Source organism: Balearica regulorum, chromosome 1 (assembly GCF_011004875.1).
Source record: "Balearica regulorum gibbericeps isolate bBalReg1 chromosome 1, bBalReg1.pri, whole genome shotgun sequence".
Taxonomy (NCBI): domain Eukaryota; kingdom Metazoa; phylum Chordata; class Aves; order Gruiformes; family Gruidae; genus Balearica; species Balearica regulorum.
In genome coordinates this window covers 145,845,072-145,864,507 of record NC_046184.1, presented here as the reverse complement: position 1 = coordinate 145,864,507, position 19,436 = coordinate 145,845,072, and the positions used below count along the sequence as shown (strand labels likewise).

At 40.1% G+C, this 19,436-nt stretch overlaps 1 protein-coding gene across 2 annotated transcripts in view; it reads right to left on the bottom strand.

Annotated features, from left to right (window-relative positions):
- Positions 1-204: 204 nt before the first annotated feature.
- ATP10A (ATPase phospholipid transporting 10A (putative)) overlaps positions 205-19,436 on the bottom strand; it is a 117,521-nt gene continuing 98,289 nt past the window's right edge. For both annotated transcript variants that reach the window (XM_075737565.1, XM_075737571.1), the window contains 9 exons: positions 17,296-17,480; positions 15,642-15,963; positions 13,689-13,765; positions 9,776-9,901; positions 5,271-5,471; positions 2,920-3,000; positions 2,725-2,829; positions 2,203-2,390; positions 205-1,514 (listed from right to left, as the gene is read on the bottom strand). In XM_075737565.1, the coding sequence (XP_075593680.1) occupies positions 809-1,514; positions 2,203-2,390; positions 2,725-2,829; positions 2,920-3,000; positions 5,271-5,471; positions 9,776-9,901; positions 13,689-13,765; positions 15,642-15,963; positions 17,296-17,480 (1,991 nt within the window). In that variant the 3' untranslated portion in view covers positions 205-808. The remainder of the gene's footprint in view (positions 1,515-2,202; positions 2,391-2,724; positions 2,830-2,919; positions 3,001-5,270; positions 5,472-9,775; positions 9,902-13,688; positions 13,766-15,641; positions 15,964-17,295; positions 17,481-19,436) is intronic.

Below are 19,436 nucleotides of genomic sequence, written 5' to 3'. Positions count from 1 at the left end.
GCAGCACAGAGATCAACGACACTCCCCAGACAAACTCTAGAGCGGACGCAACGCACCAGCTCTTTGCCACCAAATCATTCCTCACAAACAAGCAGGAGCTTTTCTTCAGAAGTTGAGCAGCCCGATATAAGGCGATGACCGGCCAAAGGCTAGCTACTCCAAGGGAAGGGCTGAATTACTATTAATGTCAGACTGGGAAGTCACTTTGCAATATGGATGGTCATTTATTTATTGTTTTATCATGACACATAAAATGCTATGGTTGCAATATCAAAATACGGTGTCACTTATAAAATGCCAGTATTATTAATGCAGTGGTAAGATACTGTTAACATTTACAGAGAGGTGTATAATAATTTGATAGTCTTGCCTAATGGTTTGCTCCTGTGACAAAACACCCTGGCAAGCAGATGATGGATGGAATACAGTGCCTATTATCATGGTTTTTCCTCCTTGATTACTGAATGGCCTATAATGATATCAGTAATTGTTGCTGTATCTAATCCTTTTGAATATGGTAGATAGGTCCTTTGCTTTTACAGTATGTGTCAGAATAAAAGAGAAGCATCTGAAAAATAAAGAGACGGCATTTCCTTACAAAATGAGATGAAAAAATAAAACAATATAAATGGAACTTTCAAGTGTTTCTTTTTATATTTAAAGCTCTTATTTCAATATATTGTATTTAAACATTCTTAAATAATCATTCTGTACCTTTGATTTTCTGTTTCATCTTTGGAAACAAATAGAGTAATCTCACTATAAATGTGTGCAAATAGAAAATATATAAATATATTTAAGGCCCATGTCATAAAAAGGTGGTCTCAGAATTTTCACTTTTACAATGATCAGGTGGGGTCCCTTTCATTTTGTCCTGCAAGTTATTTGAGCTCTCTTCTTTTAAGCCTTTGAAGTCCACATGCAAAGAAGAGCCAAGCACACACATACCGTCCTGTGTTTCAGTTTGTAAACTGCTTGATGACACCTGTAAAGCAGTCCCAATGTGACTGAACAGCGGAGTTGACGTGATCCACTTCAACAAACTGAAGTCTGCTTCGCCGACTGCCGAGCTCCACGGGAATGTTGCTTCCACAGGCAACAACTCCATCTCTGAAGTACTGTGTCGAACTTCATGAAATCCCATGGACCCTTCCAGACTACTTGCTGGTGAGGGGAGTTTGTTCTCCCCATACAACAGGGCACCCTGGGGAGAGGCAGCCACAGTCTGATCTGTTGCATATTCTGCCTTTGTGTGCTCTTGGAAAAGTGACTCGCTTGTTTGAGGAGATGTTGGCAAAGGCGTGCTTTGGTTGTAAGCCTTGTAACAGTCACTAGCATTTGAGCCAAGGCTTGGTGAGAAGCTGTCTGCAAAGGGTTGTGTCTGACGCATTGTTTCCTTTACATTCAACTTGGTCAGAAGCTGGGTGCGAATCTCTGGGGATAGTTTACTCAACTGGCGTCCAAGCTGAAGCTGGGTTGGGAACAGTGTTCCCTGAAGGGTTCTGTACAGAAATCTGCAAGAGGAGAATGTGCACGTGAAAAGAACTGAATGAAGGAAGTACCCAAGATATTATGAGGAGAAAATACCCAAGACAAAAGTACAACACAGAGAAATAAGAGAGTTTTATGTGCCTTCCTTATGTTTGACACAAGAAAGCTTGCAGATGAAGAGCTCTGAATGCTGTGCTAATATTTTGATTAATAACAAGCAGTGTAATAAATCTGCGCCTTCAGCCAGCGGTCCACCTTGTGATCACACACGGTCTTTCATCTTTCCTGATGAGGAATCAAAGGCAATGGGGATCAGCCTGCAGGGCAGGCCTCCTACATCCAGAAGAAGGCAAGTATGGTCACAGCATACTATCAGAATTTCTGTGCTGTTCATGTTATGGGAGGATGTGTTGAAGCGCCATGGAAAAACCTCACAAGGCAGCACATCTTTGCTTGGTCAGGAGATTTGACCAAAAGTCTACAATTACCCCACTCCTGTGGTCAATGGCCAGGAGCTGTGGTCTGTTCCTCCGGTCAGGAGCACAGAAAAGGTTAGACAACCTGACTTCGTATAATCAGCTGCTGAAAAATACTGACTTGGCTGGTAAGGCAAAAAGAGAGGGAGTGGAAAAAGAAATGTTTCTTGCCCTCCCAGCCATATGCCTAAAGAGCTTTCATACGTGAGAAAAGATACGAGAGAAGATACAATACCTGGGCAGTAATGCAACGACTGGTGATATAATGCAAGTGAAATAGAACATGGGGTCTCCCATCAGCCTTTCCATAGTCCAGTAGGGATTAGATGGAGGATGGCATACTGGGCAGGAAGCATTGTAAACCAGAGCCACAAAGAAAAATAAAAGGATACTGAAGATGCATGATGACCAGTGGAGAAAAGTCTAGAAGAAAAAAACAATGAAAGAATAATGATTCTTCACATTCTGAGAAATTTGCCGTGATTCTGAATTAATAGTTCTTAATTTCTGGAACCAAATCCATGCACAGCAAAGAGTTTAGAGCGTTGCATTTTCAAAAAATCTTATTATAGATACAACACTACAAAGCTGTTCGCAGATCACAGTTTAAAACCTTTTTCATGTTTCCTTAAAATGCTTGCTAAAAATAGAGTATGTCGAGTGGATGAAAGGACCGTGTTCTGTTTTTGAAGAATGGCACTAAGAAAAGAATTACGCATATGCCAGTGAGTTTCTATGTAGGCTCTGGGTACCTTACCCAAGTTTTGGTTTCTATAGCCAAATGTAGTATGATGGTAAAAAGAGCTATCGTGATGATGGGAGTTCCCCAGGAGAAGATATCCACCTCCGAATCATAGTAAGTCTGTAAAGAAGGAGACAGAATTTAGCCCAACCGGTGTTATCAGTTCTCTTCAAAATGCTTGAAATAGAATGGCTTACACCAAACACTTACGAAATAGGGGATGAAGAAGCAAACCAGGCTTTGATACATAGCATCAATCATGTTCATCCAAAACATGTGCGGTTGGTACTCCTGTGGCAGAAAAAAGTTAAGAAAATCAGAGTCTAATACAAATGCTGTTCGCTGGGATAGGTATTTTGAGGGGGATATTCCAATGGGCACTTTTAAAAGCTTGGGCAAATAACGTCACAACTTTGCCGATCAGTTAGATACCCTCGGGAATGAAGTATGAAGAGTCAACCAGCAAGTTGGTCTGTTCTGGGAGGACACACTTCTTTTTTTTTTTTTCCCTGGCAGAGGGTGCAATTTGAATCTGACATTCAGGCCAGCAAACATTTATAAAGGTGCCCAACTTTATGCACTACGGTTAGACCACTCATTTCAGGAGGGGCTATCTGAGGTGTAAGCACATGAGTAAATGTGCTTTACATCATAGAATCAGGGAATTGTTTTGGTTGGAAAAGACCTCTAGGATCAGCAAGTCCGATGGTTAAATAGAAGCACAGAGTATTTATTCACAAGAGACAAAACAAAAAATGCACACATAGTTAGCAAAGATGTACAACAATAATCTTTAGCAAGCAATGTATGCTATGTTATAAATACAAAAAGAAACATATGTATACACACACACACATATCTGTGTGTCTGGGAACAAAATTGCTCGCTAAGAAACAATATTAAACTAACATGGTGGTTTAAAGAAATATACAATTGCAGGGGTATGGATGGTCATATAAAAGACCTGGATATAAGGAAAAATAGTTTGTAAATGACAAAGTATTTATTTATTTAATTCTGGGATATAGGCTACATCTGCAACCACTGGGCTCATCAGGGATTTTTACCTCTATGAAGAATGTAATTGCAGCCTAAAAATAAGAATTGAGAGATTCTTAGAAACAATTCTGGTGTTCTCTGGCCTACTGAAATAAGATGCGGTTAAGCACTGGAATAGGCTGCTCAGAGGGAGTGCGGAATCTCCGTTCTTGGAGACATTCAAAACTGGACTAGATAAAGACCTGAGCAACCTTATTTAGCTTTGAAACTGTTTTGAGCAGGAGGTTGGATCTGATGGTCTCCAGAGGTCCCTTCCAACCTAAATTACTCTATAATACCATAAGCTTTGAATAGGTGATATCTTTTTGAAAGAGACCCTCCCAGAAGCAGGATTTTTGGCAAGTTTTAAAACTGCCTTTTTTAGGTAACTATTGAAAGAAAATGCTCACTGGATTTCAAACAAACTTAGAATGGTCCTTGGGCTTGCCTATGAGAAATATTTGTACTGTGAACCTGGGAGACTTCTCTCCTCAGTTTGCCAGCTGAGGACAGGCAGACACAACTTCCCATCAAACTTAAGCCATCACCAGATTTGTATCACCTTAAAAATGTGCAAGAAAGGAAGGCATTAATGTTACAGATCTTTAAAGTGCAATGCACTGGAACAGAAGAAATGTAGAAAATGGAAAACAGCAGCTGGGTGAAAAAGAGAGAATTTGGACTAAAGCACTAGAAGTAAGTTATGCTAAAATTCTCCTTTCATCTTTCCAGGACAGTGTCTAGCAATGTCACTGGATGTGTAGGGTACCAAATGCAGATGTACAGTTAGAGGCAAAAGACATTCACTGTCTCCTCTCAGAGAGCACAATGTCAGATACTTTTAAGAAAGGCTTTTGCCTTGGAAGCAATGTCTCCATAAGGATAGTTTTGCCAAGCAGAAAGATTTTCCCACAGTACACAGTAGCTGTAATTACCAGAAATGGTTTGGCTCGAATCCCTCCTGCAATTCTTTCTGTTTTCATTGTACAATTCAAGCAGATGGGGACAAGGTGTTTTCAACAGACATTTCAGCTGAATCTGTCATCTGCTGGTGACTACTTCCCTCACAGTCTAAGTATATCGGCCTCCGTTCTTACTCCTAAAGATATCTGCCTCTTCTGACTGTTGGTGAAGGGCTGGGGACTGAAGTTTTGATTAAGTACTGTGAGGTTATTCTGTGAAAGTCCACACTAGTCTACAAGGTATAATCTGCTTTACTTTTGTGGTTGTTTGTGAGCCTGGACCATGAGGGAGCTGTTCAGCTTAGGCTGACTTAAAGCATCCAGCTTCTCTCCTGTTTCATATTTCAAAATATAGCTGGGTTGGTTTGGTTTGTTTGTTTGTTTGTTTTAAATGCACTTTTGGCATTTAGATACTTTGACTCAGATGAGAAATATCATGAAATAATAATAGCAACTTCCTAGACTGTTTTTATCAGTCATCCACCCTGGGGAACAGGGTTGGTTTTCAGTTGAAACTAAAGACATCTAGGAAAAAAATTACAAAAAGCAAGAAGTTTTTACCTCCATATTCTGGCCACTTTTATAAAGCTGAGGTACAGCAATTAACAGTTCAGCTGGCACGTCCTTATCCAGCACGCCAGTAATCAGTTGTGGAAGAGAAGAGAAGAGTAAATTAAAGAAGATGAGATACCACTGATCAACCATTGATGAGCCAGAGAAGCCGCAGTAGAACTGGTACCAGAAGAGAAGGGCCACAAACATCTGAAACAGAATGAGAAACGCTATTAATATGACGAGATAAGGATCGTCATCATCCCATTGTGTTCTCAAAGCATTCTGATTCCAGTTCTGCAAGGACTTACCTAACCCCAAGAGCAACCCTTCTATGGATACCTAGTCTTTAACTTGCTATTCCTGATGCCTGGACCATTTAGCTAAGCTACAAACATCTGGCACACCTGCAAGTCTTTGTGCTGTTGGAACCTCAGATCTCAGGTGTCAGGGATGACTTCACACAAAATTAACTTTCAGTTCAAGTGAAACTCTGAGGTGCAACTTAATTAACCATGAAAAGCTCTCCCAACCATTACTGACCTCTAGGTACATGAGTACTGATCTGATTTGGAAGAATAAGCTTTTTCATAATAATAACCTCTGCTGGCTTGAGACGTTTTGTCCCAGATGTTTGCTTCTGGTCTGTAATAGGTAAACGCAGAGCTTTTCTGCAAGACCAACATGAGACTAGCAGCAGCAAGGGAGGTGAAACTGTCTAGCAAAGTTATCTTACGTAGTCTATCTCTGTGCTTTGAAATTCAGCAAATTAGTAGCGCTGTAAAGATTCCTCAGTCTCCCTTACTCTTCATCTGTATAAAGAAGTCAGTTGAGTACACAGCTGCAGTGGGATTGTTCATGTAGTTGGGTTGGAATCACCCAAAAGGGGACAAACCACGCAACTTGTTTCTTCTACAATCTCTGCAGCATAGAGAATCCAGAGGTTTTTAGGGCTCAGGAGAGGTGCTGATCTCACCTGTGAGGGGGAATTTGAGGGTCAGAAAAAAGACGGGCAGCTTCCGAGGGAAGAAAATAAATTCCTAGGCTTGGTCCTCCTACAACAGCAATTTTTATTCTTCTTTCTAAAGTAACTAACACTAAACGGAAGGCAACCAGAAAAACCTCGGCAACTGTCCCTCGAGGGTTTTTCCCATTCTAACCATGAAGAAGGGAAATGACGTGACCTCTCCTTTCACTTCCTCTTCTTTTTGTATTCTGTTCTCAAAAGCTTTCAGCCAGCTGCAGTATGTTAACCCTTCATCATTTTTAGATATACAGAGGAAAATATGGATCTGTTCTATCTGTACACCAAAATGTAAATGTTGCAATTTAAACATAGGAGGAAAAAAACCTATGGTCTCCTTAGTCAGTGAAAAGTGCTATAAGGAGAGTTAGCCTGTCTTGTGAAGGGGAATTGCCACAGAATAAGAGGATCAATGCTGCCATATGTAAATATGTATACATATGTATATATTTAGATATATTGTATATATATGTTGAGGCAATGTTTGCATACTACATTGAAGTGGCTTATATATCATCAGCAACATACCTCTCACTGTTTATGAGCCCATACTACAAACTAACCTATTAAAATGGTAGGGTTTTTTTAAGGATGGCCTCTAGAAATGTTTCCGTAAATACATTTCAGGAAAAATATCTTCCTCCGGCCAAACCAAGATTGACTTACCAGAGCTTACCCTCTTCAGTACAGTTGGCTCGGAGACGGCAATTTCATTTCAAAATTGAACAGATTTTGAAATTTATTTCCTTTCCACACACAAAACCCAACAAAACTTCCTGAGTCTTTTCTCAAAATGGAATTGCAATAAATACATGGATTTAGATACTTTTTTTCACTCATTTGAAATAAACAAAATCCAGCTAATCTTCGACCTAAGAAATTTTCCTCCCTAGAGCCTTGCTAAAATTAACCTGCCTTGGAAACAGTTTGGCATTGACAAAGATGAGTAGTTTGATGAAAATACAGTCAGGTGAAAATTTCCCTACCACCTCTAGCATGGGTCTCACCAGTGCTGTCAAAGAAAGCTGTGCAAATAAATGACATTTCAGTAACCAAGCTTAAATCAGATTTTTTCCCCTGAAATTTTATTTTGGATGAAACAAGTGTTTAATTGAATTTCAAATATGATGTTCCCTCTTGCTTCTGTGCATTACCCCCCTGAAAAAGTCAAAACTAACTGACATAAAAAACAAATTAGATTTTAACTAAAAAAAGTTTCCTTTTTTCCCCCCAGATGGGACTGTTTTATGAATGTGGCCCCAGACAGAATTTCTCAGTGAATTAAGTATATGTCAAAAAATGTCCAGTGCTGTCTTGCAGAGGTAATGTATAAAGGGGAAGAAGCAGCGCATGCTTGTGCAGGTAGAATTTGGTTTACATGAAATCCCTTTTCATCAAGCTCAGATATTTCCAGTCATGCTATGTTTTACTTTATATTTTACTTGTATTTTTATTATCTCCACCAAGCCAAACATCTTTTTGGATAAGTCATCTGAGTTTCCAAATGGCTTTTGCAGCAATTTGGAGTTTAAACTTTGAGTTAGATAGGTTCTAGTGGGGAATGGAAAATCTCATACTATGAGCAAATGGGGGAAAAAACACTCGAGGAAACAGAAAACTTGCAGAAGATTTGCAGTGTAGCTATCTTGACTCTCTGCGGAGAATTATCCAGAATAGTCTCCTTGCAAAAGGATCAGGTGCTCACATCTTTCATTTTTGAATATTCTTTCCTTAAGGGCAGGCACTGTGTCAGACACATTCACGTCTATATGCTGGATACCCCACCACAGTTTTACTGTCAGTAGCAACAAGTATTGCTCAAAAAGCTCTCCAGGCTGCCAGAACAGAGCCAACACAAAGAGATATTCTTCAGTCATATTCTAGCCTTGAGGCAGCAGCTTCTGAAAATGTCTTACTAAAAATGGCCTAAGAAATAATACTCGTAATCAAGGGGAGCTGTACCAAAGGAAATGGAAGATTTTACAAGAGCTGAACAAAAATGTGGATGTATAAACAACATCTCTGGCTGCTGATTGTTGGAATGTCTTATGTGTATTACTTTTTTTTAAATTTTATTTTAATGTAAGAAGGCTCTGCATACACTTCTTGGAAGTTCAGATTCGATACTGCCAAGCATAAGACTATCCTGGAAACATACAGCACTGGGGGTGGGAGCGTAGACATTCAGCATCATCATCTGGGATCAAGCCTTAAAACTCAGGCATTTGAACACCAGCACATATTTCACTGTTGTGCTTCAACAGGTGGCTCTCCACTCAGCGCAGCATTATTTAAATCTGCTTGCTATTTCAGGCTCAGGCAGCAGTTCAGACCGTACGAATCCCTTCTTTCTTTTGTGTCTGGAAGGGTGCTTGCATGCAGTTTCTTATCAGACCTCAGAAGGTATTAATACACTTGTGTTAACATAAAGACGCTTTCTTATATCTTTAGCTCCCTTAGGTATTCCTATGATGTTACAAATTTGGAGCAAATGATAGTCTTCTCCTGATAAAATAACTACCTTCAGACGGGGATTAGTGAGGCCAAGAGGAACTGGCATTTAGAAGTTGCCACTGATTAAAAAATGAGGATTAGATTAAATTTGGAAAGCAACTTTTAGAAAATTGAGAGCTACTTTTTTTCTGATATTGAGGACAAAATCCAGTCTCCCACTGGCAGTTCACACATTGCCCCGTGGAGCAAAGAGCGGTGTGAGAGCTCTGGCTCACCTCTTTTTCCTGCTGCTTCATGCCCTTTGCTAGGTGTTGCAAGTGAGCGGATCTGTGTGCCTGCCAGTGACTCCCATACAGCTGATGGAATTGTTCGTTGTCTCGTTAGGCAGTTTTCAATCAATCATCTTTGTACTCCACGATCAATGCAAAGGGCCGTTGTTAGGGCCAAGGAGTCGAGCTGCTACTGGCTCAGTGCCCAGTACTCGACTAGCTCCCATTTCATACACCAGGGAGTCTGTTCTTTACCACGGTGTGCTTCCTTTCTAATGAGCTCTTTTGGTTAGTTGGGAGTAAGATAAATCAAGAAAAAACCTTCCCAGTCTCTGTACCTGAGACACAGAGAGGACTCAAATTATCTCAAGTCACTAGGGAATCTATACAATGATTCATAAGCAACTATGAGATAGGGTCAGGAAGAGAAAACACATCCAACTGCTACTTTGGACCAATGCTGGATGGCCTTGGCATTAAAGACTCCTGTGTCTAGCCAGCTAAATTCTGCAAAACTGCTCTATAAAGAAACTTTTCTTAAGCAGTGCTTGTTATTTCTGTTACCTAATTTGCACATTCAGCAGCACACTGTAGCTGTTATGGAGTGGGTCCTGTGTTTCTGCAAATGGCAGCCAGCTGTCTTTCAACTCTGCACATTTCTTTGCAGCTTATTTATAAACCATTTGAAGGCTGACCTAATGCTCACTTAGCACAAAATAAACCCTGGAAACATGTGGTGCCATAAAGCTGCCAAGTCAAACACTTACTGCATTTTTGTAGAAGAAATACAGCACCATGTTGGCGAGTCGGGAATAACACCAGTGGCCATGAACAAGCAAGAGCTTCTCCAAATGCCGGAACCTTGGGATTGCAAAGTCGCTTGCCATCACCGCCTTTAATGAAAGAGAAGTTGGAATCATTATTGTAAAGCCTCACTTTCAACACCAACAGTGAATCTAATCATCTTCTTAACTCGTACAATCGATGGAAATTGTGCTGATGAAGAATGAAAACCATCACAGTGCATCTGAAACGCATTTACTGCTGCATTGGTTTGGAATACCCGTGAGCAAACCCAGCGGCTTGGCAGAACATGCAAGGGGATCCAGTCCTTGCCCAAAGGAGATTAGAGTCTACGTTCCAGATGGTGACAAGCAGCAGCAAAAAGCAAGAGGTGGGAGAATGGCTGGCAGTTGCAGTTGCTCATGGCAATTGCAACTGCTCATGGCATGAAGGCTCAGGGGCCGCGTGTGAACATCTTGGGGGCTGTAACATCTTTCTCTGTAAAAACTACAGGGTACTTACAGGGCAAAATGAATTTCCAGAGAATAAAATGAGAAAAGCACAATTAAGTGGTTGCATCATAACTACTGGACTTTAAAAGACAAAACAATACAAATATTAGTTTTAATTACATTTGCAACTCTAGCTTATAAAGTTTACTCACCTGTCCTGAGGTATCAGTATTTTTAAGGATTTTTAAAATCGCATGTTTTCTAAAACTGTATGAAAAAAATCACACTAGATGAGACTCCTCTGGGACTGTGCAGACTGCCAAATCACATTGACAAAATGAATCACCCAGTTTATCTCTACTTCTGACTAAAACTCAGAGTACTCTACATCTAGATGAGACCTTCCTGAAGATGATGGTGTTACCACAGTTGTTTTACGATTTTCCTTATCCCTGGGATCACATTAAGATTTCATTTAATATCATTTTACATTTCATCTTCTATTTTGGTATCACCTTTCTTCTCACAGTTCAGCAAAAATATGAGGAAAAGTGAAAATCTCCAAAGGAGCAATGTCTTCTTCACACTCCGCAGGGTATATTTTGGCTGTGTTTTTAAATAAGAGACACTTTTCCTTTTAATTTTACCTAATTCCCTTTCTCAGTAAATCATCAACTGGGCTCAGTTTACCCAAGTAAGTGCTTGTAGAAGCTATTAAAATAAGATGGTATGCAAAAGAAGGTGTAATAATGCAATGTAATTTAAGCAGTAGATGTATATAAGCACTGGGATATGTTTTATGTTGACACATTCTGGGATTTCCCAGGTACCGAGATGGTTGTTATAACCTCCCTGCACAGAATAGGCTGATTTGTTGTGCAGACATACAGCTGTCTTGAAGTTTGAGGAAAACAGAGCTGTGCTATGTCTGCTTCCTTGTCCTTACCCCATCTCAGCCTATTCCAATGTTAAAACAAAACCGTTAACTTCTTTCCATTTGTGCTTCTAACATAGCACTTCACAACACATTGTGAGAAGCGTCGGGTTTTTTTTCTTTTTTGTTCCATTTTGATTACAGTGAGGTAGGTAGTGAGGAAGATAGTGTTATCCAATTACATTTGCATGTTTATTTAATCTCAAAACATCCCCTTGATTTTTCACATTTTTATTTTTTCTTCCAGCTTTTTCACGGGAAGAAATGATTCATGCTCCACATGCTTCCAAAGAATGTAGAAAGAAAATAAATCAGAGTATTGCTGGTTTAGACACCTAAATGTCTAAATGCTCAATGCATTCTGATTACCTGCATGCGTAAGATTCTGACAGTTATTTATAGCAGAGGCCTGCGTGGTTCCTTAGGACCTTGCAGTAAAGGAAGGGATCTATAAGCATTTTCCACTCTGTTGAACTTTCATTTAGGAAAAAAACAGGTAATTTAATGGGTTAATGAGCAAATAGCTTTCAGATTTGAATACATCACAAAAGCCAGGGGCATTTGAGGATTGGTTATTTTAAGTGTATGAGCTCAACTGGAAGTGGCATAATGGGGAGAAGAGTAAAAAAAAAAAAAATGCTACAAGCACTATACGTCTGCATTAGGAAAAAAAGTGATCTGAATTAATACATAGATGATAGGACCTGATAAGCTCATAAGAGATGATAAGACTCAAGAAGTTTGGGGCAGACTTTTCTGAATTGATAGGTTTGGAGGGGACTCCACAAAACCAGTCTCCTCCAGGCTCTCTGGAGCCTGGTCTGCCTGCAGTGATACTGCAGAAGTTATGGAAAGCTCTCGGAGCCTGGTGAAGACTGTGGAACAACAAATACAACAAATACACTTGGTATCAGCTTAATCCAAAACTTTCTTTTCTCCTGCCCTCTCCGGCCATCAAAGTCAGACTCATAGGGTCTATGGCTGGGATGCCATATGCACAATCAATATCTGAATATTTTTGTGGTAGCTTCTTTCCAGTCTAATTTACAGCTCCTAACATGTTTGGAGAAGCATTTTTAATGGATTGCAGGCCTGAAATCCGTCTGTTTGAAGAGCACTGATGGACACCCATTTGCCCTGGAGACTACTTTGAACCCACTGGATGATTACAAGGAGAACAAATGTAATAGGTCTGCTGGGTCAGGCTGAAGCCATCTTCCCTAGTAACCAGCCTCCAACAATGGCCAAGAGAGGATATCTTTGGAAGCGTGTATGAATAAATAAGAAAAACATCTACTGACTTTTCTCCAGAGTACTGCCCTAGCTTCCAGTGATCTGCACGTCAGAAAATGCACAAAGTTGTCAGTTACATGTCTGTTACACAAATTTGTGTGTTGACCCAATTAAATTACAGAAAGCCAATGGAAGAAAATTCTATAGCTGACTTGTGCACTGTGTGAAGGAGGCCCTTCTTCCCTTTCGAGCAAAACATCCAGCCAGTGTTGAAAAAAATGCCATGTGGGTCAGAGAACCACCCACCGGTAACTAAGTTAAGGAGCAAGCTCATCTGCTCAGGTCCTCAGGATGGAAATACTTCCCATTTTCTCTGAAGAGCTCTTTGTCATACACTCTGCCCAAATACAAGGTAGGTTGTGGAAATGAGGCATCTTCCTCATTCTCTGCATCTTACTGCTATGTCTGGTGCTAACAAGGCAACTCAACTGCACTAGCAGTAGAGGAGGCAGAGATAATACAGAGGTAATATACTGTAGGTAATAAATACATCCTATACATATACATCCTTTCTTCTGGGGTTGGGGGAAGTGCCTCTTATACAGTGGTAAATACAGTAATCACAGGCTGAACACATCCAAAAGACTACAGGGCAAGTCCCCTTATCTTGTTCCCTGTGGCAGGAAATGGGGAGAAAACCAAGACTTGGAATAGTGTGTAAGGAGCAGTGGTTCTGCAAAGGGCTGCAATTTTCTCTTTCTTCACTGTTCTGCTGTCTGAATAGGCTGAGTGAGCAAGATGTGTGGGTGGCTGGGCTAAGGGTCACCACCACACCATGCAAATAAGCTGCATCAGCTGGATGAGCTTGTGCAGCTACTCCACAGGAGAGGTATACCCAAGCAATACAGGAGAGAGGAGAATAAAAGCCAGAATAAGGTGAACGTTTATTTCCTAAGTAATGCATAGCTGAGCTTTTTTCCTCCTTTAAAACAGTATTTAATAAATGATTTCTTAAAACATATTACTTAGAGGGATCTGATAAGTTGAATTTTCTGAGAAGGTAGCATGTTTAAACTCACCACAGATCTGAGAACAAACACAAGCTCAAACTCAAGCTGAAAGCATCCTTACGATGCACAACTGGCACTCCTGAGCATGACTTGCCACTTCTCCTTTATTTGTACTAGCTATCCAAAGGCAGCTTGGCCAAGCTGACATATGGGAAATGTCTATTTCACCCTTTCATGGGAGTGCTTTTCAGGGAATGAGTAATATTACCTGCATGCCTTCTTGACCAGAGATCCCCACGCCAACATCTGCCACTTGGATCATGCTGACATCATTAGCACCATCACCTAACGATGACAAGATACAGTTTTGTTGTCACTATTAGACCAGGAACAGTCAGCAGCAGCAAAGCAAAGGAAAAACAGTTGTTACTGAGTGTTGGGTGAGTATAGTAAGGGAGATGTGGGGTAGGAAAGGATCCATCTTTGGAATATAAAGTTCAAAGCTTGGCAAAGTTTTGTAGACTTTTTTTATCATGGAAAAGTAAAAATAAACCAAATGCCTCTCTTTTTAGTAAGACCTAAAATTCAAGTATCTGTCCTGAACTGCACAAATACTAAAACACTGGAAAGCTGAGCATGAGCTTCCCAATACTTCTGATTCCTGATTAACTGTCTGCCTGCAACCAGACATGACTAAGAATGAAATGTGCAAGGAGGCCTAAAGCCAATGAGAATGTCTATGCAGTAAATAATATAGTAAAGTTAAAAAGTAGATGAATTCTTGACTTGGGTTGACCAGTCTGAGATCTTTAATACACCCATCACCGGTAGATTTAACTGCAGTGCTTGCACAGTCATCATCCCTTGCTTTGCTTCCAATCATGATACCACAAGTGATAGATGCTATAGAAAGGATACCAGAATGAGACATGTATCTACTTTTTAACCTCTTAAATTTACAGCCAGTGTGCTAGTGGAAAATGAAACTGTATTAACTGATGAGAAAACACTTGGTTTTAAAGTTCAGTGGCTAAGGCGTACATTCACATCTCACTCCAGTTTCCCTGCTGTTGGCATGTATAAGAGTGGTATCTGCTCACCTGACAAAGCTGATGTCTTTGTGACATCCCAAGTTAGCTCACGTTGGTTAAAAGGAAGGATGTATGCAGCTGGGCTTTTAAGCCAGTGCAGCAACTTGAGTTCAACTCACAGGCTCAAGATGCTCAGAAAGAATGAAAACACAAGCTGCCCAGTCTCCACTAGAGTTTTTAACCATTCTGGATAATTCAAGTTAACTAGCTAGATGTTTGTGACAACATATGCCAATGATAATGTCCAGAGTCAGTTAGCCAAAGAGGGAGGCATATTTAAGCTAGATATAATATAATGAGCATGAGGATTATTATAATCGGCACACATTTGGTGATGCAGATGTTACAGGAGTCTGGCGATTACTATAGGTACTTAGGGTTTCTCATGAATAGGTCCAACCCACATGTGTTCCTGCTATGATTAAACAAGACAGGTAGATAAAAGCTAAGTGTGTTTGTGACAATATATGCTGCAATCATATCTTCTAATGCAACATGAGCCTAAACTTGAGATAGGGAAAGAAGAGCTGGTTGACTTTTATTATGTAAAAATCAGGGAAACATGGAAGACGCTGCCAGATGTAAGACAGGGTGATTGACAAAATCTCCCCTCTGCCAACCAAGCAATTACCTGGGAAGAAGTGTAAGCGCTGGCATGATGCCAGTTGTAAATCCATTCTCTGTACTGACAAGGCCAAGTCATATCCTATGCTGTATGGCCAACTTGTGATGAAAAACGCAGAACCTTGAGTTTAAACACGATTGAATGAAACAACACTGAGCACAATTTTGTTCCACGTAATACAGTGATTGCAAAATGGTGTTCCGCATAGCATCAGCAAACCCAATTCTTCACAGTTGTGTTTGGACATGCCAAAACCTCACAGCATACCTGGGTCCCAATTACCTAACTTCTGTAGGAAGAAATCTCAAAGACTGTTCCAGAGTTCTATCTTGGTTTCGAATAAATCTGTTAGAGTAAATATGTTAGAGTAGACACATTTTCAGACAAAACTGGAAGGCTATTTGAGTTGCGAGGCAGCTGGAAGGGTCCTACCTCGAGTCAAAACCTCAAAATTCTCAAGGCACAGAATACATCAAGGCAGGCTAGTTTAAACTGAGATATTTACCTATTGCCAAGGTCATTGCTTTGAGTTTGTCTCTGACTAGTTTCACTACCATGCTCTTTTGGAGTGGGGTAGAGCGACAACACAGTACTGAACGGCATTGCTTGGCTAATGCAAGAAATTTATCTTCTAGTGTAGGTTCCAGGGCATAAGCTAGAGTTCTTCCATCAATCACTAGGCCCAAGCTGGAAAGCACAGAGGAAGAAGGTGGATAGAGAGGGGTGAACCCAAGAGTCATGTTTCCAGTAGCTTCGTCTATTGTGTTGTTTGAAAATTTGGACTCTACGCATTGCAGACACTGTTCCAGCAAGACAGCACATGTCTCCTGAAAAAAAATTCAAAATAAATATGCTTGAGAGAAAAGAACATGTATTCAAACATTTGTGTTTGCTATATATTTAGGCATAAGGAATATGGGGCATGTGTTATATTTGCTGCACTGTTAAAGTTTTAATTTCTAATAATCTTCTATTCACTCTAAACACACTTAATTCTTGCAGAAGATATCACAGCTATGAGGACTCGAAAGGCTTAAAATCTAATTCCTATTTAACATGCAGTATTGTATGCTAAACTAATTTCTTTTAGCTCCTTCTCAGAATAACAGTGGTGGGAAATGATATAATCAGGATCAGTACCAAGTTAAGTACGGTGATGAACACCAGATATACGCCTACAACTCAGATCTAATAGTTATGCATTGTTAAAGGCCAATTAAAGGTTATTTAATCTGAATTCTCTCTCCTAGCCATACTCAGCTAAAGATGTTATTGAGAATATATGAACATTTAAAACAAAATGCTATTGGTCTTACAGCAAAGTATGACAAAAAAGAAAGATCATGGAAAATCAATTTACCAGTTCAGTTGATACACTCAAGAATGGAAAATGCTGTTATCTTTTCTTCCTTTTCGAAACAAATTGGAGCGGGATACTGCTGGCCTACCTCTCCTCTGCTGATCTGAAGTCCAATTTTATCACCCCATTAAAGGACTATAGCACTATCAGTCTGGTTCCTTGTATGTTAGACCATATCAGTAAACTCTTTGTGACTGCCTGCTTGCAACAAGTTCAGCACAGGAAAGATCAGTAATTCAGAAGAATTAGAAAAGGTCTGTTAGGAAGCAAGACATTACTGCAGATGTGGTTTTCTGACTCTCAGTGTTAGCATCGAAATTTAAGTATTGCTTCTATCTCCAGAGAAAAAGCCACCTGAGAAAACATGAATGACTGAGTTATCTAAATACTACATTTCAGTGGTGTAAAATAAAGCACAAATTCTCAATAGGTAATCAGTTGTTTTCTTCCTGAACACATGTTTGATAACAGGTTGCCAATAAGCAAAACTAGGGATGTTTTGAGGATGCGTATCAAAGAAAGGCATTTATGCTGCTATGGCATATTTTCATTCATGGTGGAGCCCACTACACACAGTTACATGTCTTCAGTAAGTTTATGATACATGACACTATGACTTAGAAGCACGATTCACTGAAAAGTATTCAAAGACATGTCCTACCTGAAAATTATGGATGAAGCAGGAAAAGAAGAAAAAAAAAAGAGGGAAAAGAAAAAAAAGCCATCAAACTTTTAATTGTACAAGTTGAAAATAAGCAAAGCTAGTTCACAAGTAAACTTGTGTATTGGATCTGCTTACTGGCGATTCGGCATTTAAAGTGATGATTTCTTCATCGTGATCTAATAGCTTGCAGGCATATGCAATATTAACAGCTGTTTCTTGCTTGTCTCCAGTAAGAACCCAAATCTGCAACCCAGCTTTGCGCAAGTTTGCAATGGTTTCTGGAACACCATCCTGTAAACGGTCTTCAATGCCAGTTGCACCTAAGCACATAGAAAAAGCGAAATATTCCACATTAAATGAACACTTGGGCTTCACCTGAAATTGTAAGCTTGGATTTTTAAAAAAAACCCAGCAGTCACTTCTATTGGGAAATAGCTAAACTACCAACAGTTGCAAGATTTGGGCAGCTTTTTTGGGGTATTGAGAAAGAGGAGTGGAAAGTAGCTGGGGTAAACATGCGCATCAGCAGTCAACAACAAATCCAGAATTCAAAGCTTCAAAAGCAATCCGATGTCACTTCCAGTCTCAGAGGTTCACAAGGCTGATGTATCTTTGCTTATTGTCTCTCTGCTCTGTATCTTCGCCATTTCTTCTGCATGTTGCTACAGAAGATATTATTGCTTACAGAGATCATTTCAGTTCTTAAGGGTCTTAACTGCCTTTGCTCAACTAGAAGAGGCTGGGACACTTGACATTTCTCCCTTTTGAAGGGAATGGCAGCAGGACTGCAGCTTGGCAACAGCACATAAGGTTGCAGACATAAATCTTTTCCTGCCTTGTTGTTGCTTTTTGCTCTTTCAGAAAGACAGTGGTTGCCAAATTTGATATAGCAAAGAATAAATCATAACTCTATTGGCCATGATGTGAAAGTAAAACGTGGCTTTTTCATGCTTTCAATGTATCTTTCTCCCTGTTTATAAGAGACCGAGTATCTTTCCTCTGCTTTCATAAATTAATTGACAGAGACAAGATTTTCAAATATTGTAGCAAAAGCCACTCAGGACCAAGTTCAGTGTCACCACTGACATCAGTGCTCCACTGAGTATCAGAGAGGCTTCAATGTGAGGAAATGTAAGCCCTCACTATTAGAGAATGAGGAGGTGACAGACATGCAAGTTATTTGGAACAACAGGACAAGAAAAGTAAACTTTTCTCAGCTATTTGTTATTCCTATGGTTATTCCTTAAAAAAAACATTTTAGTAATAGAAGTCCACCCGAAGTCTGAGCACCAGTCTTGTAGATGGAAACACATTCTTAGGGCAATGTCAGGAAAGCTATTATTATCCAAACGAAAAGATACTTCTTTTTCCGGACTCACTTTTTTATTCCTACAACCATAACTGATCATTGCAAGATACAAACCACGGCGTGAGATTCTTGGGGAATGAATGAATGGGTAGTTTACTTCTGCCTAGAGCTCACCTATTTGTCTGGCAGTTCAATTCCAATTTTTTTTCCCCCAGAGTGCAGCCAGAGCCAACAGGCACAACCATGGTGGGATCTTCCTGATCAATGTGGTCCAAATTAGTCACCTCATGCTCCCCTTTAAGTCAGAGGAGACATTTCAAGGGCATGATTCATCTAATCCTAAAGCGGGTATCTAAGAAAGACCAAGTGAATTGCACTTTCTTTGTTTCTCTCTCCCTTGGTTATATGGGGACACTTAGAGATCTGTAGTAGATACATCAGAAGCTTTGTGAGGTGGATCTCATCTCTCAGAGACAGGCATTTAGTTGGCAATTAGTGAAGGATGTTATCTCCAACAGTGTTATGGCTGTCCCAGTTTCTTCGCCAGAGAAAGCAGTTGGATGCTTGGAGTAATACTGAATATATACACATTTGAGAATCTCAGTGCTTTCAACATCTCAACTCAGCATAGGAAGAGTATGACTTAGTTCTTGGAATACATTTTACATTCAATGATTTTAACTGCATCATTATGAAGTCCTGCAATCCCCTTCCACAGCATACACAGGCCCTGAGCACATGTGCTGAACCTGATGTATATGAGAGTTGATGCCTCTCACAAATGCAGTCTATGAGCCAGTGTCTCTGGTGCCCCTGGAGTCATGCAAGCCTCTGACATGTTGATGTGGCACTAAGCTGACGAAATTCTGTAGACAGTTTGGGCCAAGTCCTCCTCCTGTCTAGAGCAGCAGTTCCCATTTATGATACTGTGTCAAATTCATCCCTGGTATTGCTCCACTCGTTTCAC